The sequence below is a fragment of the Brachycentrus maculatus genome, unplaced genomic scaffold (assembly GCF_059751285.1).
Source record: "Brachycentrus maculatus isolate JH-2025_06_01 unplaced genomic scaffold, ASM5975128v1 h1tg000202l, whole genome shotgun sequence".
Lineage (NCBI taxonomy): Eukaryota > Metazoa > Arthropoda > Insecta > Trichoptera > Brachycentridae > Brachycentrus > Brachycentrus maculatus.
Window position 1 is genome coordinate 1,539,043 of NW_028280953.1, and position 24,274 is coordinate 1,563,316.

Below are 24,274 nucleotides of genomic sequence, written 5' to 3' on the forward strand. Positions count from 1 at the left end.
AATCAACAAATACATCAATATTAAAGTGCTGACCAAAGCAATGTGATTTTAGACTGGACAGAAGCATTAAGACACAACAACAGTGGAAAACAAATGTGCGTAAGCGAATTTAAGTTTAAAGCTGACAATACTGTGAAATATGTACGTAACTAAATATTAATACATTTCCTAACAATATAAAACCGGTGTTGCCTTTTTGAAGGTCCGAAGCTAATGATGGAAAAAAACAGCTTCTTTTAACCCTTGTCCGCATCTAATGGTGCAAAGGGCACTGCACTGTATCGACGCAGCATTATTTGATTGTAAACACATTGTTTTTGGGCAATTTTTTCATCAACCCCGACCGTAATTATACTCAGATAGTTTGCTGCCCGACGTTCAGTATACTAATCACAAGAAACCGCAAACCCAATTCCCATCTGTACAATGTTTCTTGGAGGGTCTCGCGCTCTATCAAAAGTAAGCAAATAGAACGCTTATAAGCGTCTCCCACTCTCTACCAACAGTATGGAAAAGACACTTTGAAGCATTTCCTCCAAACTGTGTGTTAAGCAGTTATTTACAACATTTTGAGTGTGTCCAAATACTTTTAAAAGTAATAACCCGCAAAGCTTCTATTTTAGATGCTTGTCTGCAGGTAGGATAGTAAGGACAGGGAAGGAAAATGTGAAAAGTATATCACAAACGTCCAGACCAATTGAAAATAAATTTGTCTTGAATTCATTTTGCCATTGGCGGGAATCGAACCCGCAACGCCAGTTTCGCAGTCGGGCGTCTACCCAACTACACCATGGCTCCTGCCATGCCACGTCACAGTGTTCACATATCTGGATTATCTCGAATTAGGGGTTATTTTTTGACAACATAGATGAAGAAGAATATGGAAGTCTGGGCATTCGGTCGTAAGCCCAGTAAATGCCCAGACTTCCATATTATTCTTCATCTATGTTGAGATGTCAAAAAATAATTTAAAAAAATATCTCCCAATTGGAGATAATCCAGATTTGTGAATAAGTATTTGGACACTTTCAAAATTACCAGAAATATTCCACGGGAATGTATAGTAATCATAGAGAATAATCATGATAGAATCTGTTGAAACGTTCATAGCGAAAATATATATTGCAAGGTGAATGATTCTCAAAACACGTAAGCTTGAAATTTTTAAAGTAACATCGAATATAACAAGTCATAATAAAAATACGTGGCCATAATTGCAAATAGTTGTACCTTGGAAAGGTCCTGTCCCTGAGGTAGCTGACAATCCAAACAATCTAACATTAAAATCTGGTAAATACAACAATTTTACAGGAACACACAAGGATTTACAGCTAGTGGATCAAAATGGTGAGACTCAGAAACAAATAAACAAGGTTGCAGTTATATGCGGATGCCTCAGAAACTCGGTGTAGAGGAACAAACACGTGAGAATAGAAAATAAAATGAAAATATACAAAACATGTGTTCGACCAATAGCCGCATGTGTAAGACGGAGGATTTCGTGAGGTGGGGACGACAACGAAGGCGATACTGGAAGAAACATATAAACAGAATGTCAGAAGACAGACTTCCACGTATCGCCCTTTAAGGTAACCCTGAAGGACGCAGGCCTCCAGGTAGACCTCCGAAAAGATGGAAAAACAGCTGGGAGTTGACATCCCAAGAGCGACGTGCGGAGGCACAAACAGATCCCTAGGATCTACAAAAAGAAGAAGAATAAGAAGATCAAATTTGCATGGCAAAACTCAAATGGCAATGGTCAGGACATATTGCAAGACAGGACCCCACAAGATGGAGCCCAAGAATTTTACGATGGAGACCTTGGGAGAACAAAAGAGGTGTCGGAAGACCCTAAAAGAGACGATCCGACGACATAGTCGCTGGGGGGGGGGGTAGAAACTGGCTGCAAGTAGCAACCGTCCGGAGGAAATGGAAAGGAGGGGAAGAGGCCTATATCCAGCAGTGGAGGACAGAGGGCTCATGGAGAAGATGTAGATCAAATTTTACACTAAAGACGTGTATGCACATACACATTGATCATGCTTTTATGTTTTTGGAGGTAATTACAGGAGCCATTATAAACCTAATGTATGGAAGGGGAGCGTGGAGTTAGCAAAGGATGAAAGTAGACTGGATCCAGTTGAAATATAGCTACAGCAAACAATGTTACATTGGTGAAATTAGTCATTCAATTCCTATTTTACTTGGAAAATACTATTATTTATTCAAATCTATTGACAAATATAGAAAAATATAAAATAACATTGTTACACACAAATTAAACTTTGTTTTTTTATAAGTTGTACTTTATCATGCCTAAACAGACCTTAAAGATTATTTACAGTTCTTTAGTAGAATCCATATACAGATATGGAATTAAGTCTTGGGGACATTCAACAAAAAAATAATAATTTAAAAACGGTTCATAATCTGCAATATTCCATAATCAAAAAAATTGTACCCAGTCATATACATAATCAAAGGGACAATCCAATCTTGATATATAAATATTTAAAGTTACTTCCGGTACGTGGAATATTGTGGATGAGTATCATCGTTGAACAACAAACTAGACAAAAATATTGTACACAACCATAATACACAATTTACCCACAACGAAGGTTTGATAGTCCCAAGAATTAACAATAAATATGGGAGTCCAACACTGCAATATATCGTTCCAAACATTTTTAATTTGTTGCCGACAGAGGTTAGAGGTCAAAATAAAATACGGAACAAAGGTAAAATAAAGGAATGGGTAAATGTTCAAGAGTTAATTCGATGAAAATTGTTAAATAGTTTATATTCTTAATTTTTTCTCTATTTTTGTGTATTTTTGGTTAAAATAGATAAAAACAATAAAAAATGTATAGAAAAAGAACTCCACCGACAAGACACACGAGGTGGCTTGGTGGGTCTCTCCAAAAAAATATTATAATATGTCCAAAATTGTTCTTTTAATAAATGTATACAGTATATGCAAATAAAAAAATAAAATAAAAAATAAATAAAAGTTTATGACAAATGTGAAAAAACGTCTAGTTTTGTGAAAATAACACAATTGCCCCAAATTTTGATTGCCTGTGCTCAGTTAAATTGGCTCACATTTCGCATTAAACATAATTATTAAATATGGAAAATATGTACCATAATATGGAAAATATGTACCTCTGAATTTTTTTTAATTTGGTAGGTGTACTTTGAATAGAAAAAGTTTACAGAACATTGGCCTAGAGAACTCTATACTTCTTGCCTAACGCAATACGAAAAGTAAAGTTAATGAGTATGTTTTACCGACTGAACAAACTATGTTTTAAAATTTCCTTAAAAACTCATTTCCCTAGAGATTAAAGGTTAATTTGTATATACTTGTGTCACAATAAATATATAATTATTGTTGGGTAATATATCCTAAATTAAACACGGTTTATTTGGTTGAATTCTACATTTATTTATGTATATTTTAATACGTGACGCGTTCGTCTTCTTAGGACATTATCAAATTTTGAGTGTTTGATAATGTCCTAAGAAGACGAAACGCGTCACGTATTAAAATATACATAAATAAATGTAGAATTCAACCAAAAAAACCGTGTTTAATTTTGGATATATTACCCAACAATTCAATATGGAATTCTACCAACTGTCTGCAGTTACAATAAATAATATAATTATTGTTTATATTTGGGTCACAATAAATTAGAAGAAAAAGTGGTATTTACCAAATAAAATTGACAATAAAAAACAACAATTCCTTCTCGAGTTGTTCAGCTACGGCAGTATGAATTATGAAAAGACTTAGAAGAGTCACAACACATTTGGGGATGCGGCCTCACCTTATGCTGTTACTCCTGTTGAGCCGAGTCGGTGCTGGCTGATGCAGCAGCCTGGGAGGTGCTCGGCTACTTCCTCCGGGCTGAAGGCTCTGGAGAGATTCCATGGAGTCGCATTCTGATAGGCGGCCAGTTGCCGAATAAGTATTACTGGAAGAAAACACAGAACAATTTGTAATTTATAACCTATAAAATAACATTTATCGCTCCCTCCTTTCAAGAACGTCATAAATCAAAAATCATCAAGAAAATGTACTATTTACCAGCAAAAGAGGCATATTTTAAACTTAATATTTACCCGCTACAGGGCAGAAAGTGTTGTTTCTGCATTTTGAAGAAAAGGTATTGTTTAATTATTTTTTGAAATATACTTAATATTTTTTAAATGGAGAAAATACATTCAAGTTTTAAATAAAAAGATCTGTTGCACAGTAAAAAGTTCAACAAGTGGCTTGATATTTATTTTTAATACATTGTATCATATTTTTAAACTTTAAAAATATTCTCCTGAGAAATCCAGTTTTTTGATTTATGACGTTCTTGAAAGGAGTGAGCGATATGTAGGGCTTTTTTTTTCATGTAACGCAGTGGAACGGCATTCCGGCACCTTTTTTCACAGATGAATTTGACTTTTTAAAATTTTTTTAAGTTCCTGATCCTTTTTCGTTTAATAATAAAGCCCTGCAAATATGTTTAATAAAACAACAACTTTATAGCTTTTTCCACATTTACTTTATTTGACCAGTGACCGGGTTTTATGATTCCAACATCATTAGACTGGTCGGAGCATAACTTAAAACCCTCACCATATTTTATATATAATTATTTTTAATATGAATATGTGAACGGTGCACTGAAATCAGTTATAGCAAATAAAAACCTATCAGCGGAAGCTAAACTGGCAGTGCACAACGGAGTCCTGGTTCCAACTCCAATGTATGGAAGTGAAACATGGAGTTGGCAAAAGAAGGATGAAAGTAGACTGAATGCAGTCGAAATGCGATCTCTCGAAGAATGTGCGACAAAACGATGAATGCTAGAAGTGCGAATAGTGAAATAAGGAAGGAATACAAAGCTGAGATAAGCATTATCGATAGAATTAAGAAAGGTGTATTGAGATGGTTTGGACATGTAGAACGAATGAGTGAGGAAAGAACGGTAAAACAAATTTATGAGGCGAATGTAAGTGGAAAAAAGAGCAGAGGAAGACCGAGAAAAACATGGTATGATCAGGTATGCCTAATACTTGAAAGTGGTCAGATTAGCAGTCGTAACAATCAGCGGGTATGTATGAGGAGAAGCATGAACGTGGAAGAGGCGAAGAATGTTTGCAAAGACAGAGTGGTGTGGCGTTCTTTCTTTCTGCCTACCCCAGCGGAAAGCGGCGTGATGGTTAGTTAGTTTTTGAATATGTGAACTCACACATACTGTGTAACAAGTTTTTTATTTTTTATTTTATTTTATTTTTTTATTTTATTGAAAGGAAGAACAACAGTTACAATATATGATACATCAGAATACAAAAAATAAAATCATGAGTACCAATTGTAGTTCTTCACAACTATGCATAATAGAGGTCTATATAAAGGAAGAGACATGAGACAAGGATGGGATAAAGAGAAAAGGAGATGGCAGTGATAGGAAAAGAAGAAAGGAAAGGACAGGGAATAGAATTACCTTTTTAGGTTTATAAGATTTCCAACAATTTAGCTTGAAAGATTGGAGTAGAACATATCAAGGTGGGTACAACATTCATTTAATTTCCCACAACTTTGATAAATAAAGGAATTTTTAAATAGTTCTTTGATGGTGCTGGATTATAAAAGGGATGAATGTAAGTTTGATCAATACGTCTACAGGTTATTTGGTAGAATACCTTAGTAATTTAGGGTTAAAAAGCATTAAATATTTTTTTGAACCTGTGTCTCAGCCAAGATGTGTAGGGGCTGCCGTAGTCTGACTTGACATCGGAGTATGTTTGAGTGTCGGAGAGGCTGCCATCGCTGATCTTCATTCCTCCTCTGGGGGTGACTCTGTAAAGAATGAAGGAGTTCAATCTTAAAACTATAATGACAAATCAAGCTTTGTTGCAGAGTGAACGCTGTTGAAATGCGCTCCCTCAGACGAATGTGTGGAAAATCATTGTATGACAGAATTAAAAACGACAATATAAGAAAGGAATGTAAGGCTGAACGAGGAATAATTGAAAAGATTAGGAAGAGTTCTTTGCGGTGGTATGGACATGTGGAGCGAATGGATAACGAGCGAATGATTAAGAAAATATGTGTGGCGAATGTGAGAGGGAAAACAGAACGTGGACGACCGAAAAAGACTTGGCACGATCAGATCAATCAGAACCTAAAATCTGGCGGTGTCAAAAGTCTGCGTAATCGGAGGGCATGTATGACTAGATGTATGGATGTGAAGGAGGCGAGGAGTGTATGTCAGGACAGAAGAGTGTGGCGTTCCATCCTCTCTGCCTACCCCTGCGGGGAAACGGCGTGATGGTAGTAGTAGTAGTAGCTTTGTTGGATGGTGTTTGACCTTCCCCTCCCGGTGATATGTATTAACTACAACTACGACTTTTAAAATGAGAATATCAATGTTAAATATTATTTTTACATATCATCAAAGATGAAGAAGAATATGGAAGTCTGGGCATTTACGGGGCTGACGACCGTCATAGGCTGGTTTAAGTGATCACTTTACACACGTGTAACACTCACCAATTCTACCCATTATTGACAACCACACTACTCAAATTCTTGGAAGTTCTATATATATGAACCAATTTAGAAACCTTGTTATTGAATCACTAGAACTTCACTAGAGACATCTATTGGTGAGATGTAAAGAAGCTTTTTATTAAGCAGAAACTCTTATAGTTTATTATTATAGAATAATAATAATACACATAACCTAAAAACAGGGTAACACAGGTTGAGTATGAACAACGAGCATCTATCATACATCATTTTGCCGCACATTAGTCTGAGATTGCATTCCGACTGCACTCAGTTTACTATCATCCGTCATAAAAACAATGCAAAAATATATCTCACCTTTGGTATTTTTTCATGTTATTTTGAAATAAATAATAAATATCAGATTATTTACACTGTAATATTTATTTAACATTACTCTAGACTAGTCCCTGAAGCGCAGGAGTGATCACCTTGCCTTCATGTAAGTACCGAACAAGATAACACTGCCTCAATACTATGCAGTGCCCTATGCACCATTGGGTAAGCGCATAAGGGTTAGAGGAGGATTTTTTTCAAAATTTAATGCGAAATTTATTTGAAATGATAAGTTCTCAGCGTTAGGACTGACCGTTCCATACTGCACTGAGCTGGAACTATTGTTAAGAAGATTGGCTGATAAAAATAGACACTCACAATGTAATTGACAATTCAATTGGTTTGAATGAAGACCGCCAGCTACCTACGAGGATATAATATGATGGACCATTTTATATTACTCTTGCAAGATCATTACAGCAACGAACCAAGTATATGTCTAATGCAGTGGTGTCACACTCAAAAGGCACCAAGGACCGCATAAGTATTTTGGGTACGCCGGCAGGCCAGATCAAAAAACTCAAAAATCTCATTTTCCTTTTTATCCAGCTTTAAGTGAATAATTTATTATAATTTATATTTGAAGCACTAACTCTGTGATTTTCCATTTTATAATTAAAATGTAACTTTGTTTTAAATCACTATAAATATTTTATTATAACTTAAGTATAATGTCTACCGGTTTCCAAGCTAACCGCTCCTTTATCAAGACTGATTAATACTATTAGTATTAATCAGTCTTGATAAAGAAGCGGTGAGCTTCGAAACCGGTAGACATCATAATTAAGTTATAATAAAATATTTATAGTAATTTTAAAACGAAGATATTTTACATTTTAATAAAATAATAATTTATTATCAAAGTCACATGAGGTACAGTAGATCCTACTTAATGATTTTGTAGAAAAATATCATATGTTCCCGTACAAAAAAATGATTTCAATGAAGAATTAAAATATAACCTCTAGTAACCGCGGGCCGCAAAAAAAAACTCGCGAATCGTATGCGGCCCGTGGGCCGCGATTTTGACAAGCCTGATGTATATATTAACCGTCTTGGTACTGGACGATTTTACATATACTATAGGAATAATGCCGAACAAATATATTTACACTAAGGACTATTGTTATAGCACTTACATAAAATAAATGATATATTTTAAATATTGTTTTTCATTCTTATTCAGATATTAATTCCTATTGAGAGCAATGGACTTAGTATATATCTAGTGTATATATTAACTTGTTTGGTGCTGGGCAATTTTACACATGCTATGGGAAAGTGCCAAAGAAATATTTGCACTAAAGACTTTTGTTATAGCACATACATAAAATGAATGATATCCTTAAATATTGTATTTCTTTCTTATATTTACAGATATTAATTTCTCTTGACAGCAATGAACCAAGTATATCGCCCACTCCTTTCAAGAACGTCATAAATCAAAAAACTTGATTTTTCAGGAGAACGTTTTTAAAGTTTAAAAATAAAACACAATGTATTAAAAATAAATATCAAGCCAGTTATTGAACTTTTTACTGTGCAACAGATCTTTTTAGGTAAAACCTGAAGGTTTTTTCTCCATTTGAAAAATATTTAGTTTATTTAAAAAAATTATTAAACAATACCTTTTCTTCAAAATGTAAAAACAACACTTTCTGCCCTGTAGCAGGCAAATATTATGTTAAAAATATGCCTCTTTTGCTGGGATATAGAACATTTTCTGGGCTTTCCGAAAACATGCACAACTCAAAATTCACGATTTTTGATTTATGACGTTCTTGAAAGGATTGAGCGATATGTCAAATGTATGGGAAAAGTGCCAAAGCAAGATTTACACGTAAAACTTTTGTTACATGAAATAAAAAACTATATTTCTTGAATGTTTTCCGCAGATACTTTGTGGCACATTTTATAATATCTTTTTAAAATTAATTAACTTTGTTTTCACCACTTTTTTTATTGATACAATTACAATACAATAAAAGTAATTTTTATGATTTTTATGGAGTGTGGAAGTTTTTGGTGAGAGTATTTTAATATTTTTAATGTTTTTGATTTAAAATAAACCCTGATGATGACAAGGTTTTGTCGAAACCGGTAGGTTAAATTGTATTAATAAAAAGTGGTGAAAACAAAGTTAATTAATTTTATAAAGATATAAAAAATTATATGTAAAAATCCATTTCTATAATATGTACATACATAAAAATAAACAATCAGAGGCCTGTAATACCGAGGTTTTACTGTATTCGTGTCGAAAGAAGAGTGAATACCTGTGATGTTGGAAGAGTACGGCGAAGTCGTGTGATCCCGGTTTGGGTAGACTCTGGGACCCCATCATCAGCCTCTCCCGGACAGACTGGGATAGTTGCGAAGCCGCGCTGCCACTCAGAGAGAAGCTCTTCACTCCTCCCCCTCCTTCTGGAAACATCCCTTCATTAAATCTACAGAACTGTACGGTCAGGTTAGGCAGGGTATGGTTAGGTTAGGTTTTTTTTTTATATGGGTGAGTTACACTATTATTATCCTTGCTTATTATGTACAAGGGTTATAACAAACAAAAGGATTAATTCTACTCTTTATTATTTTACATTTTACTAAACATAAGATGGGAAGGATGTCGGCTATGTCCTTTGTAAGGAACCTCTTCGCATTTGCACTAGTGATAAGTAAACCATAGAAAACTTATTCAAAAGAGGCCGGACTGTCACCAGCAATAGGTGACAGTCGGTTAGGTTAGGTTAGGCCTTTTAGAGAAAGGCCACTCCTTTATTATATCTACAGAACTGTGCGGTTAGTGTAGGTAAGGTACAGTTAGGTTGGGTAAGGCTTTAGGGACGCCTGTCACTGACCGGGCCGGGCAGACCGTAGTGCCCAAGTCGAAAGAGGCGAGGGAGAATACCTCACAGACCGGCAACCCAGCGAAGTATATTCATCATTGAGATCCGTTGGGTTACGCCACTGCGAGAGGGGGGAGTTTTTAGCCAGTAAAAATCTGGCACTACCTGGCAGTACGGGCTGCCAGGTGTCTATGAAGATTTTCTCCCCCTTTGCAAAAAAAAAAAGGTTGGGTAAGGTTAGATAAGGTTTTGATTAGGTTAGCCTAGATGTGGTTAGGTTAGTTACGGATGACCAATATAGAATGAATGAAAAATAAACCTTATTGAAAACTACGGAAAACAGACTTGACAATAATCAATGTTATTTTATCTAAGTTTATACATTAACACTCTAGATTCTATTATATTCTGTCAGTTTATACCGTCCAGAGTTTTTTTCCTGTGCATTCCTTTCAGTTTCATACAATTTTGTTTAGACTTTTTAGTTTCATTTTTGGATAAAAATATGATTAACTAACTAATAATCAATGTTATTTTATCTAAGTTTATACATTAACACTCTAGATTCTATTATATTCTGTCATTTAATACCGTCCAGAGTTTTTTTCCTGTGTATTCCTTTCAGTTTCATACAATATGGTTTAGACTTTTTAGTTTCATTTTTGGATAAAAATATGATTATCTAACCATCATGCCAGTTCTAAAATGAAGTTACACGGGTTAAAAGAAATGGCAGGCCAAATGTCTTATAGACAATTAAAAATACCTGATTTTGATCATCGGTGGAAGTTAGTATACCACTTGAACACTTAGAATTGTTAAAAATCAGTTTCGAAACCTCCGTCCCCTCTTCACGTCAACTACAATAACTGTCTGTGATTGATTCGTTGAGGGAACATAGGCAAATTCAGTTGTCAACAGCAACATTTGGTTTAGTGCTACAAGCAAATTGAATAATGCGCAATAGTGACAGTTTTAACAATGTGTAATTATGGCAAATTTAACAATGCCTTAGAGTGACAAATTGAACAGTGCGTATTAGTGATAAATTGAACAATGATCATAAGTGCAGATTAATAGTGGCTTATAAGCTTAATAGTGGTAAATTGAACAATGCATAAATGTGACAATTTGAACAGTGCGTAACAGTGACAAATGTAACAATGCCTTAGAGTGACAAATTGAACAGTGCGTATTAGTGATAAATTGAACAATGATCATAAGTGCAGATTAATAGTGGCTTGTAAGCTTAATAGTGGTAAATTGAACAATGCATAAATGTGACAATTTGAACAGTGCGTAACAGTGACAAATTTAACAATGCCTTAGAGTGACAAATTGAACAGTACGTATTAATGATAAATTGAACAATGATCATAAGTGCAGATTAATAGTGGCTTATAAGCTTAATAGTGGTAAATTGAACAATGCATAAATGTGACAATTTGAACAGTGCGTAACAGTGACAAATTTAACAATGCCTTAGAGTGACAAATTGAACAGTGCGTATTAGTGATAAATTGAACAATGATCATAAGTGCAGATTAATAGTGGCTTATAAGCTTAATAGTGGTAAATTGAACAATGCATAAATGTGACAATTTGAACAGTGCGTAACAGTGACAAATTTAACAATGCCTTAGAGTGACAAATTGAACAGTGCGTATTAGTGATAAATTGAACAATGATCATAAGTGCAGATTAATAGTGGCTTAAAAGCTTAATAGTGGTAAATTGAACAATGTATAAATGTGACAATTTGAACAGTGCGTAACAGTGACAAATTTAACAATGCCTTCTTCTTGGTGTAGGCCTTGTGGCCCGTTTTTGTCAGGATGGTTCCATTCTCCTCACATGCACATACCATTGTCTCCTTCGTTGCCTTCCCCACCTAACGACATCTTCGATCTCGCATATTTCCCTGGCCCTGGCGTTTCTTATTCTATCTCGAAGACTCTTACCTGATCTTGCCTTTCACAAAAAACCCGTTCAGAGTCTTCATTTCTGACACTCTGAACGGGTTTTTTGTGCCAACGGTGTCTGCTCTACTTTCAATCATATACGTCATGATGGGTCGGACACAAGTAACAATGCTAAGAGTAAGAAATTTAATAATGCGTAGTAGTGACCAACTTGATGGATGTGTAATGGTAACAAATTGAACAATGCGTAACAAATTGAACATTGTGTAAATACTGCAAATTGAGCAATGCGTAAAAGTGGTAAATTTAACAATGCCTAAGAGTAAGATATTGAATATGGCGTAATGGTGACAAATTGATGGATGTGTGTGTAATGATAACAAATTAAACAATGCATATTAGTGACAAATTGAACAATGCGTATTAGTGACAAATTGAACAATGCATATTAGTGACAAATTGAACAATGCGTATTAGTGACAAATTGAACAATGCGTATTAGTGACAAATTGAACAATGCGTATTAGTGACAAATTGAACAATGCGTATTAGTGACAAATTGAACAATGCGTATTAGTGACAAATTGAACAATGCGTATTAGTGACAAATTGAACAATGCGTATTAGTGACAAATTGAACAATGCGTATTAGTGACAAATTGAACAATGCGTATTAGTGACAAATTGAACAATGCGTATTAGTGACAAATTGAACAGGGCGTAATAGTGTATGATTATGTATCACTCAATTGTGGATGCTGTTCCAACAACAACAAAAATACTGTAAGATTTTAACAATCATTTTAATGACAAATTTAACAAAGCATATTAGTGACAAATAAACCTATAGAGGAGGAAAACTCACTGTGAATTTGTAAATCTTGAGTGCAGGTTTGCGTTCCCCCGGACACCTTCACCTTGGTTCTGGGTACAGCGGACACTTGGGCCGTTCTTCCACCACCTATACATTACACAACCCAGTTAGACCGCAACCAATTAATGTAATCAAACGGGAAATTAAAATATAGAATATAGTACAATGCTATTACAAATAGAAGGATGAAAAAAAAGGATGAAAGCAGAGTGAATGCTGTTGAAATGCGCTCCCTCAGACGAATGTGTGGAAAATCATTGTATGACAGAATTAAAAATGAAGATATAAGAAAGGAATGTAAGGCTGAACGAGGAATAATTGAAAAGATTAGAAAGAGCTCTTTGCGGTGGTATGGACATGTGGAGCGAATGGACAGCGAGAGAATGACTAAGAAAATATATATGGCGAATGTGAGAGGGAAAACAGAACGTGGACGACCGAAAAAGACTTGGCACGATCAGATCAATCAGAACCTAAAATCTGGCGGTGTCAAAAGTCTGCGTAATCGGAGGGCATGTATGACTAGATGTATGGATGTGAAGGAGGCGAGGAGTGTATGTCAGGACAGAAGAGTGTGGCGTTCCATCCTCTCTGCCTACCCCTGCGGGAAAACGGCGTGATGGTAGTAGTAGTAGTAGTAGTACAAATATTATGTTTGACATTACTTAAAATGTTATATGTACTCGGTGAAGACCAAATGCCGCCTATACAATGCCTGCATTGCTCCTATTTTCTTATACGGCTGTGAAACATGGCACCTTACAAGGGCCCAGAGCAGCCGTGTACTAAGCTTTGAGAATAGATGTCTGCGGAGAATTTTAGGCGTGCGGTGGTTTGACTTTGTGAGGAATGAAGAGATAAGACGTAGGACGCATCAAATCTCGGTCACAACTGTCATCAAGAAAAGGTGATTCAGTTGGCTTGGCCATGTACTCCGCATGCCTCCTGAGAGCCTTAATCAAGCTTGCCTCTTTTACAAGGCATCAGGTTCGCGCCGCCCAGGACGACCATTGCTGACAATTCGTCGGCAGTTCTTGTCAGAACTTCGAGACGCGGATCTGACTTGGGAGGATGCAAGGGAGCTGGCAGCCGACAGAAAAGCCTGGAGACAGTTTGTAGACTCCATATGCTTCACCTAGGGAGCGGATATGGTTTAATAATAAAATGTTATATGTGACAGGCACCGTGGCAGGTGCCTGTCACATATAACATATAACACAAACTGGTGTCACAGGTTCGATTTCCGCCAGTTGCAAAATGAATTTAAGACAAATACTGTTGATGTCTATTTGACTGTTTGATTATTTGGTAAAGAAATGTAAATTATAATAAAATATGGTTATACTTATGTACAAGACATTTTTTTTAAAGATTACTTTTAAGTGAAAACCTGAAATTGGAATTTTATTTTACTTTAATTTTATTATATTTTGTAAAAATTCTGTTGGTTTTCCAATAAAAAAATAAATAAATAAGTTTTATACAATTAATTAACATTGTTTTCACCACTTTTTTATTAAAACAATTGAACCTACCGGTTTCGACAATACCTTGTCATCATCAGGGTTTATTTTATATCAAAAACATTAAAAACATTAAAATACTCTCACCAAAAACTTCCACACACTCCATAAAAATCGTAATTGTTTAATAAGGTATTGTCGAAACCGGTAGGTTCAATTGTATTAATATAAAAGTGGTGAAAACAAAGTAAATTAATTTTATAACTAACTAACTAACCATCACGCCGTTCTCCACAGGGGTAGGCAGAGAGAATAAAGTGCCACACCACTCTGTCCTTGCAAACATTCTTCGCCTCTTCCACGTTCATGCATCTCCTCATACATACCCGCCGATTGTTACGACTCCTAACCTGACCACTTTCAAGTATTTGGCATACCTGATCGTGCCATGTTTTTCTCGGTCTTCCTCTGCTTCTTTTCCCGCTAACATTCGCTTCATAAATTTGTTTTACCGTTCTTTCCTCACTCATTCGTTCTACATTTCCAAACCATCTCAACACACCTTTCTTAATTTTATCGATAATGCTTATCTCAGCTTTGCATTCCTTCCTTATTTCACTTTTCGCACATCTATCATATATCGTTTTGTCGCGAATTCTTCTGAGAGATCGCATTTCGACTGCATTCAGTCTACTTTCATCCTTCTTTTGCCAACTCCATGTTTCACTTCCATACATGAGAGTTGGAACCAGGACTCCGTTGTGCACTGCCAGTTCAGCTTCCGCTGATAGGTTTTATAACTGATTTCAGTGCACCATTCACTTTGTTCCCAGCATTCACTCTCCTTTCTATGTCTTTATAATTATAATTAATTTTATAAAGTTTATAAAATGTGCCGCAAAGTATCTTTTAAAGTGTATGTAGATGAAGATGTGAATAATGATATAACGCACCTTGGAGCTGGGTGCCGTTCGTGACAGCCTGCTGGGCTTGGCCCCCTTGCCTCTTGACGTACCCGAAGCTCTGGGGGACCCCCTTGACGCGCCCCCCGGCCCCATTGCTAGCGCTGGCCGGCGGCATGGCCCCCATCATGGCGTTGGGGGGATGGTTAGGGTTCCCAATGCTGGAGCGGTTAGAGGACTGCGAGGAAACACTTCCGGGCGATTGGAGCTGGAAAACAGAGACAAATTTTGTCAAATTAATGTATAAAATAATGAATATGGGTACGTTGGTGACACAGTGGTAACAACAACATCCCTGTATATATCCGTATAGTCTGGCAAGCTGCATTATAAATTAGTCTCTCCTAGAAAGCAGTCACTCACTTAGAGCAGCCTAGTAACATTTTTTTTATTTATTTAATATAGTTACATTTTTAAGTACAACATAATACAATTTCTAAACATTTATACATATCGCTCACTCCTTTCAAGAACGTCATAATTCAAAATTCGTCAATTTTCAGTTGTGCGTGTTTTCGGAATGCCCAGAAAATGTACTATATCTCAGCAAAAGAGGCATATTTTTAACTTAATATTTACCCTCTATAGGGCAGAAAATGTTGTTTTTGCATTTTGAAGAAAAGGTATTGTTTAATTCTTTTTTTAAATATACTTAATATTTTTGAACTGGAGAAAAAACCTGAAGGTTTTACCTAAAGATATCTGCTGCACAGTAAAAAGTAAAAAGTGGCTTGACATTTATTTTTTAAACATTGTGTTATACGTTTAAACTTTAAAAACGTTCTCCTGAAAAATCAAGTTTTTTGATTTATGACGTTCTTGAAAGGAGTGAGCGATATGTCAAACTTAATGTTTTCGATTCGCTGTGCCTCTCCAAAAAAGAGACTGAGCTCTTGTATGTATCTTCAAAATTCTTCAAACCCTTCCGCACCTCAATGGTGCATAGGGCACTGCGTTTTATAAACACAGTGTTATCTTGATCGTTGATATAGGAAGGAAATGTGATCAGCCCTCCGCTTCAGGTACCAGTCCAGGGTAATATTGAATAAATATTAGAGTGAAAAATAACTTATATTTATTTGATCCCCGCGCCTGGGAATCGAACCCGGGACCTCCAGAACGGTAACCGAGCACGCTGACCATTACACTATGGAGGCGGAGGCAGATTAGCTTAATAGCGACTTTAAAGTCACCAGTATATCAGCAATGGTGACTTGGCACCGCTTTCTTTAACCCTTTGGTTACCAAAATCTGATATTTCGGTTTTCAGTACTCTAGCGAGACATACCAGATCCATTGAATCTGATGTCATGATTTATAAAAGTATAAGATACATTTTGGACAGTGTGTTAGTGATTCCTTCAGGGTCGTGCAAAAATTTTGGATTAGATAGAGTTATATATCGATATTTAGAATTAAATGATCATATCGTAGGTATACTGGCAAAAAACTCTAAAATCGCTGTTTGAATAATCCCTGTTATTTTAAAGCTTTTGGCCTGAATAAAATACCCGCTATTAAACTTTAAGCTGAATTTACTTTTAAAAACACATCGCTCACTCCTTTCAACAACGTCATATATCAAAAATCTTGATTTTTCAGGAGTTCGTTTTTAATGTTTAAAAATATAATGAAATGCATTAAAAATAAATATCAAGCCTCTTATTGAACTTTTTACTGTGCAACAGATGTTTTTAGGTACAACCTGAATGTTTTTTCTCCATTTGAAAAATATTTACTGTATTAAAAAAAATAATTATACAATACCTTTTCTTCAAAATGCAAAAACAACACTTTTTGCCCTGTAGCGGGTAAATATTCAGTTAAAAATATACCGCTTTTGCTGGGATAAAGTATATTTTCTGGGCATTCTGAAAACATGCATAACTCTAAATTGTCGATTTTTGATATTTGACGTTGTTGAAAGGAGTGAGCGATATGTATTTATGCCATTTCAGCCTTCTCGGCAATTGATGGCCGAGAAGGCTCTTCACGACGGCAAAAAAAGTGCTTTAGTTTCGCGAACTGTGATTGCAAATTTTTCACCATTTATATAGTGTTATTTTTTGACATCTCATTAAAGATGAAGAAGAATATGGAAGTCTGGAATATTTCTGTAGTGAATTTTAACAATTTCAATACATTGTTGAAGCGTGTATCGTTGCATTTTTATTAATCGCATAGTTTTTACTTGTCAAATGTCAAAAGATGACTGCTTATAGCGGGCTATTCAAAATGAAACCTCTTATTGGAAAACCCTATATATAGTTTTATTATATAAAATGGAGTTACACCCAGAAATGTCAATACAGTACCAGCTGAGTCTGTGATAATCAGTTGAGGTCTTACCTGCCCGCCGGGTCCCATTTTGGAAGGATGCTGTCCGGGGTTCATGTTAGCATAGTGCATCTGAAAATGTCATGAAGGGATGAGTCACTTGCGCCATTTAAAAAATGTATATAAGAAGAGGTCCATTATAAAGGATATGGAAAGGATATATATAAGCAAGAACTGTAGCTAAAGGTGTAGAAGAATCCCGCTTCGGAAAACTCCTTCAGACACATGGAACAGATGAGATATTGTTCAACACAGCGGTAGCTCTTCCTACAGGCATAACCATCGGCAGGTTGGTCCTGTGTATAGGAATGGGAAACAATCTATGCCGACGCTGTCTTAGGTAACTATCGGGAACATACAGACCAATGTTCCGGATAATTTCAGGATTATCGATCATACCACGCAACAATGGATAAAAATGCGTAATCAAATACACATTCCTTCTAGTCTCTAAACTATTGTAGCCAAGCATACCCTGGAGAAACTGGGTCGGGTAGAGCCAAGGATAATAGCCGTACTCTCTCATGTAGAGATACCTCAGAAACTGAGTACTAAACTAAGTACACATAAGTAAATGCACTGCCTGAGTAAAATCAATAATTAAAATTATACACCTAAGTAACTTCACTGCTAACTTAGAATCAATGAAATGTATTAACACATGCCTCTAGTGAGATAACGAGTGTTTTTGCCTAGAATTATCACTCATGAATCACATGAAATTACATAAACTTTAAACATAAAGAGTAAATCCACTCACGAGTAGGCATAGGCTATGAAACTTAAAAAGTTGAAGCCTGAGTAGGGTCATGATAAGCGGTGTTGCGTAAGCCGTAGCTAGATTTCAGAGTCACTTGGACGTTAGGTAATTAAAAATTCCTGATTCACCCCGGACTGGTATCAGGAGCGCAGCTCTGAGCTCGGGTTACCTGGTGAGGTGGCGGCGCCGTGGTCTGCAGTTGCTGTGCAGCGCTCATCCTCTCGGGCTGCTTGCTCCTAGAGCTGCCGCTAGAACTGCCCCCCGCGCGTCTCCTTCCCGACAGTGGACTCGGCGGACCGCCAGCCTGGGAACAATCCAAGTTGAACGTCAAATGGACAAAAGATAATACAGTGATGCTGGAAGCGAATTTTGCGTAAAACTAACTTTCCGTTCACTCATTACGCGACTCACACAACGAACCTTGCGTCACACAATGGACTGTATCGTTTTTGATCTCGCTCCAATGCTCCAAGGTAGCATGCAGTCAATGGACTTGTATGATGAAACTGAACGTTTCATGCCAATGAACGTTTTTAACACATTGTTAAAAATGGTCATTAATATTTGTAATTATTTTATTGTAAAACCTTTCTACTGTACATTGTTATTGTATCTATTGTATGTAATGTATAAAATCTATTAAAAAAAAAAAAAAAGAATAATAATATTGTATTAACATGTGAGTATTTTGGCTCAACACAGACTATGCCTAAAGAGCCGTAATACATATAATTAAAAAAAATTTAAATTGTTAGCGGGAAACGATTAAAAGCGTTTTTTTTATTTATTTCTCTTTATTTATATTTTTGAATGTTTTTAACGCATTGTTTGCGGAAAACGCTTAATAGCGTCTTTTTTAAATGTACTAGTAAGGTTTTCTTTTTATTTTTTTGATGGTACTTGCATTTTTTATTAAACGCGGGACCAGTCATTGCGCTGTTAAGTATTATACATAATATGAAGAGTAGCATTGATTGCATTCATTCAATAATAAAATTAACTATCCGGTATCTGGCTGGATAGTAAAACAAGGCCGGATAGGCCGGATAAATACCAGATATCCATTTCATCTCTAGTCACAACCTTCAGTATTGAGGACTAAGATGGAAAAGAATTTCTAGATCAGACTTGGCCAACCCAAATTGCACCCCGGGCCCCATTGTGACCTTAAATTTTCCCAAGGGCCGCATACAGACAGTATAATTTTTTTTTTAAATCAAATAATTTCATACTTATTGATTTTTTTGTAAGTATTATAAATAATTTGAATGCAGAGGTAATCAGAAAGTACAATCAGGGTAATTGTAAAAAATAAATATTACTACGAACAGATGTGAGAAGAAAACACATGTTGAACCAACAAAAAATGTATCCCTATAGTAATAAACATTGCTAACAATTTTAAGAATCAAAATTATGAATTAGGACACATAAATCAAACAATATTACCAATTTTATTTTAAATAAAACCAATTTATCAATGGTCACTCAGTGCGAGACTTGAGTTTCTATTCACCAGAATATATCGTTCACTCCTTTCAAGAACGTCATTAAAAATAACTTGATTTTTCAGGAGAACGTTTTTAAAGTTTAAAAATATAAACAATGTATTAAAAATAAATATCAAGCCACTTATTGAACTTTTTACTGTGCAACAGGTCTTTTTAGGTAAAATCTGAAGGTTTGTTCTCCATTTGAAAAATATTTAGTATATTTAAAAAAATAATTAAACAATACCTTTTCTTCAAAATGCAAAAACAACATTTTCTGCCCTGTAGCGAGTAAATATTAAGTTTAAAATATGCCTCTTCTGCTGGGATATAGTACATTTTTTGGGCATTCCGAAAACATGCAAAACTGAAAATTGAAGATTTTTGATTTATGACGTTCTTGAAAGGAGTGAGGGATATGCATTTCATGTAATTACAGAAACTTGATTGGCTGTAATAACTTAAATATGATTTAAAATATATTCTGAAGGACCCGATATTAAAAAATATATTCATCGTACATGACCGCGGGCCGCGGGTTGGCCACTCTTGTTCTAGATCTATCGAATGAATGAATCACCTGAACTGGGCTTCCTACCCCCGGCGAATCGGTGTACTTCTTCCACTGGCTGTCACCATTCTTGGACCCGTGTCCATTAGTGGGGTTTAGAACCTGCAACAACACCAAGATTGATACAAATGGCCGGCCCAACAATGAAGATTAATTGGTCCATAATTAAAACACTTCCCCGGGGTCTATTTCTAATTATAACTGTCAAAACTTTCGGATTAATTAAGATGATATTGCAAGATTGCAGACTCCCAATTAAGGAACTGACAAACTTACTAGATGACTTGGTGCTTTCATGCGTTAAACTGATTCACAATATTTTGATTATCTACAAATCTTTGTACATAAATTCTGGAATTAGATCCACTTAGGTGTTATTTAGCTAAACTGGCAGCGCACAATGGAGTCCTGGATCCAACCCAATTTCAATAAAAAAATTCAATTTTCAATTTATTCATTTCAATTAATTTATACATTACAAACTATAAAAAATTTAAATCGTATACATTAAAAAAAAATTAAAATAAAATATATGCAAGAACTATAGCTAAAGGTGTAGAAGAATCCTGCTTTGGAAAACTGCTTCAGACACATGGAACAGATGAGATATTGTTCGACACAGCGGTAGCTCTTCCTACAGGCCTAACCATCGGCAGGTTGGTCCTGTGTATAGAAATGTGAAACAATCTATGCCGACGCTGTCTTAGGTAACTATCAGGAACATACAGACCAATGTTCCGGATAAATTCAGGATTATCGATCATACCGCGCAACAATGGATTAAAATGCGTAATCAAATACACATTCCTTCTAGTCTCTAAACTATTGTAGCCAAGCATACCCTGGAGAAACTGGGTCGGGTAGAGCCAAGGATAATAGCTGTACTCTCTCATGTAGAGATACCTCAGAAACTTCTTTTGGACTTTCTCTACCATAAGAGAGTACTTTAGCTCGTGTGGCCCAATGTTTCAAAGGATGTTGTCAAAAAGCAATCAATCAAGATTTGTCACAGCTCATTTATGTGTCTTTTTCGTCTTGTCATATTTTCTAAATAAGACACCACTAAATCTAACTAACTAACTAACCATCACGCCGTTTCTCCCCAGGGGTAGGCAGAGAGAATAGAGCGCCACACCATTCTGTCTTTGCAAACATTCTTCGCCTCTTCCACGTTCATGCATCTCCTCATACATACCCGCCGATTATTACGACTCCTAACCTGACCACTTTCAAGTATTTGGCATACCTGATCGTGCCATGTTTTTCTCGGTCTTCCTCTGCTCCTTTTCCCAATTACATTCGCCTCATAAATTTGTTTAACCGTTCTTTCTTCACTCATACGTTCCACATGTCCAAACCATCTCAACACACCTTTCTTAATTTTATCAATAATGCTTATCTCAGCTTTGCATTGCTTCCTTATTTTACTATTCGAACATCTATCATACATCGTTTTGTCGCACATTCTTCTGAGAGATGGCATTTCGGCTGCATTCAGTCTACTTTCATCCTTCTTTTGCCAACTTCATGTTTCACTTCCATACATTAGAGTTGGAACCGGGACTTCGTTGTGTACTAAATCTGATAGATCTTTATTTCATATTGCCTCATCAATTTTTGTCAACTGCAAACCTTCTTGCACACTCTGTTAGGAGGATAGGTTGAAGGTAAAGTTAGATACCTTGTAGTTAGTAGCATCAGTCTGTTGTCCAGCTTCGGCCTTCTTGGCCCTTTGGGGCGCGGGCCGGTACTGCGGCTCCATGGGTCCTCCGGGCGAGCCGACGTTCCTCTGGGACGACAGGCGAGCCCTGGAATAACAAAGAAATATTATTAACTAAAAATATTAAAAAAAACTGTAATTTGATGTGTGGTTTTAAATCGTGGGTGAATGGTGAATGTTACACTTGTGAAAAGTGGTCACTTTAATTAGCCAACGACAGGTCGAAAGCCTTGTAAATGCTGAGACTTCTGTAATCTTCTTATGATGTTATTCTTATGATAAAAATCTTGATAATTATTTTTTAGTTTGGTTTTGGATCTTGTCCGCCTCAATAGTGTAGTGGTTATCACATTTGACTAGCGTGCTGAAGGTATCGGTTCGATTCCCATGTGAGAAAAATAAATATAAGTATTTTTTACTCTATATTAATTTAATATTACCCCGGGTTGGTATATGAAACGCGGGACTTAACCTTCATATAATAAACAATTAAATCAACATTGCACGAATTTGATGCAGTGCCCTATGCACTATTGGGTGCGGATAAGGATCAGTAGTAGTTTGGACCATGATATATGGTCCGAATAAGCAGCTGCCCCAATTAACCGGCGTCGGCCCAACTAAACGGACTCGACTGTAACATTCCTTATGGGAGGTGGATTGCCTAGCGCCAGGCGCCAGGTGCAAGCGATGTTATTAAAATTGCCTACCTACAGGCGCAATTTATTTCAACTAGCAAAGAAAAGCTTCATACGTAATTGGGTATTTAAAAAGCACGCTAATTTACGAGATTTGTATGGTAATGAAATTTTAGAATACAAGGAAAGATTTGAAAATAAAGTTTTAAAAATACAAGTTAAAGTAAGAAAGCAGTTTAGGAACAACCAAGAGTTATATAGAGTTATAGATATATAAGTCGGAAAACCCAGACGTCGCTCACTCCTTTCATGAACGTCATAAATCAAAAATCGACAATTTTCAGTTGAGCATGTTTTCGGAATGCCCACAAATGTACTATATCCCAGCAAAAGCGGCATATTTTAAACTTAATATTTACCCGCTACAGGGCAGAAAGTGTTGTGGATGAATGTTGTTGAAATGGAGAAAAAAACCTTCAGGTTTTACCTAAAAAGATTTGTTGCACAATAAAAAGTTCAATAAGTGACCTGATATTTATATTTAATACATTGTATTATATTATTAACTTTAAAAACGTTCTCCTGAAAAATCAAGTTTTTTTTATTTATGACGTTCTTGAAAGGAGTGAGCGATTTGTTATTCCTTCAGTTTTAGATCTGGTCACCTCAGTATGGGAAAAGATGTGTAATGTCGCTTTCGTATTAGTTTCACATTGTCCAACAGGTAGGAGCTATGTATTCTAATTAGAATAGAGTCACCCTTTATTTCTTCAATACGCCCTTCGAAGTTTTGCCTGACTCATCACTAAACCGCCTTGGCATGTACCTAGACGCCCTGTAGCCTCACGTTTGAGCGAGAAAGGCGTTTAGCATTAAGGGTAAAATTTACCAGCTGTTGTAAAGGGACTGATGCCATTTTGCGTTCGTTGTTTTTTTATTGTAAAGGGACTGAAAATCTCTTGTAAAAAAAATAATTGTATCTGTTGTAAAGGGACTGAAAATTGACGATTTTTGATTTATGACGTTCTTGAAAGGAGTGAGCGAAATGTTCTACAGGTTAAATCTTCTAACTAACTACCTAACTTACTAGCTAACCATCGCTTTTCCACAAGGGTAGACAGATACTAGGTTAAGACGGCTGTCCAAATTTAAAACACAGTAAGGGTCATTTTTTTTGTAGTAGGTTTTTTTTGCATTTTTGGACTAAGTAGAGTCTACTTAGTACATAAATGCAAAAAAAAAACTACTGCAAAAAATGTCCCTTACTGTGTTTTAAATTTGGACAGCCGAAGATAAAATAGGACAAAATATTCAAGGATATAATATCATAGGGTGAAAAATACTAGGTTACCATAGAATAGCATAAAATATAGGTTTCATTAATTGATTCGGCAGTCACTTTGTTGTAAATTCTATCCATTTTTAATTAATGTTTTACTTAGTAAATACAGTGAAACCTGTTAGATTGAACACCATCTCTGAATGAACACCTTTCTACATTATATACATTGAACACACACACATATATTTTCTCACTAATTCACCTTTTCTGAATGAAAACCTTTATACTTTGAACATTGAACATTAAAAATAGTATTTATCATTTAATTACACACTAATTTTTTTTGACATCTCATCAAAGATGAAGAAGAATATGGAAGTCTGGGCATTTACGGGGCTGACGACCGTCATAGGTTGGTTTAAGTGATCACTTTACACACGTGTAACATTCACCAATTCTAATCTAATTCTAATATTGTAGTCAGCCCCGTAAATGCCCA

At 35.8% G+C, this 24,274-nt stretch overlaps 1 protein-coding gene across 5 annotated transcripts in view; it reads right to left on the minus strand.

The window, feature by feature from the left end:
- Positions 1–24,274, minus strand: part of sick (sickie) — a 377,677-nt gene that overhangs the window by 110,529 nt on the left and 242,874 nt on the right. For 3 of the 5 annotated variants that reach the window (XM_088263668.1, XM_088263669.1, XM_088263670.1), the window contains 9 exons: positions 21,817–21,943; positions 20,145–20,237; positions 18,244–18,378; positions 17,327–17,386; positions 14,969–15,185; positions 12,544–12,639; positions 9,190–9,337; positions 5,753–5,866; positions 3,837–3,983 (listed from right to left, as the gene is read on the minus strand). In XM_088263668.1, coding sequence (XP_088119794.1) covers positions 3,837–3,983; positions 5,753–5,866; positions 9,190–9,337; positions 12,544–12,639; positions 14,969–15,185; positions 17,327–17,386; positions 18,244–18,378; positions 20,145–20,237; positions 21,817–21,943 — 1,137 coding nt within the window. The remainder of the gene's footprint in view (positions 1–3,836; positions 3,984–5,752; positions 5,867–9,189; positions 9,338–12,543; positions 12,640–14,968; positions 15,186–17,326; positions 17,387–18,243; positions 18,379–20,144; positions 20,238–21,816; positions 21,944–24,274) is intronic. The other 2 variants (XM_088263666.1, XM_088263667.1) reach the window with 2 other exon arrangements.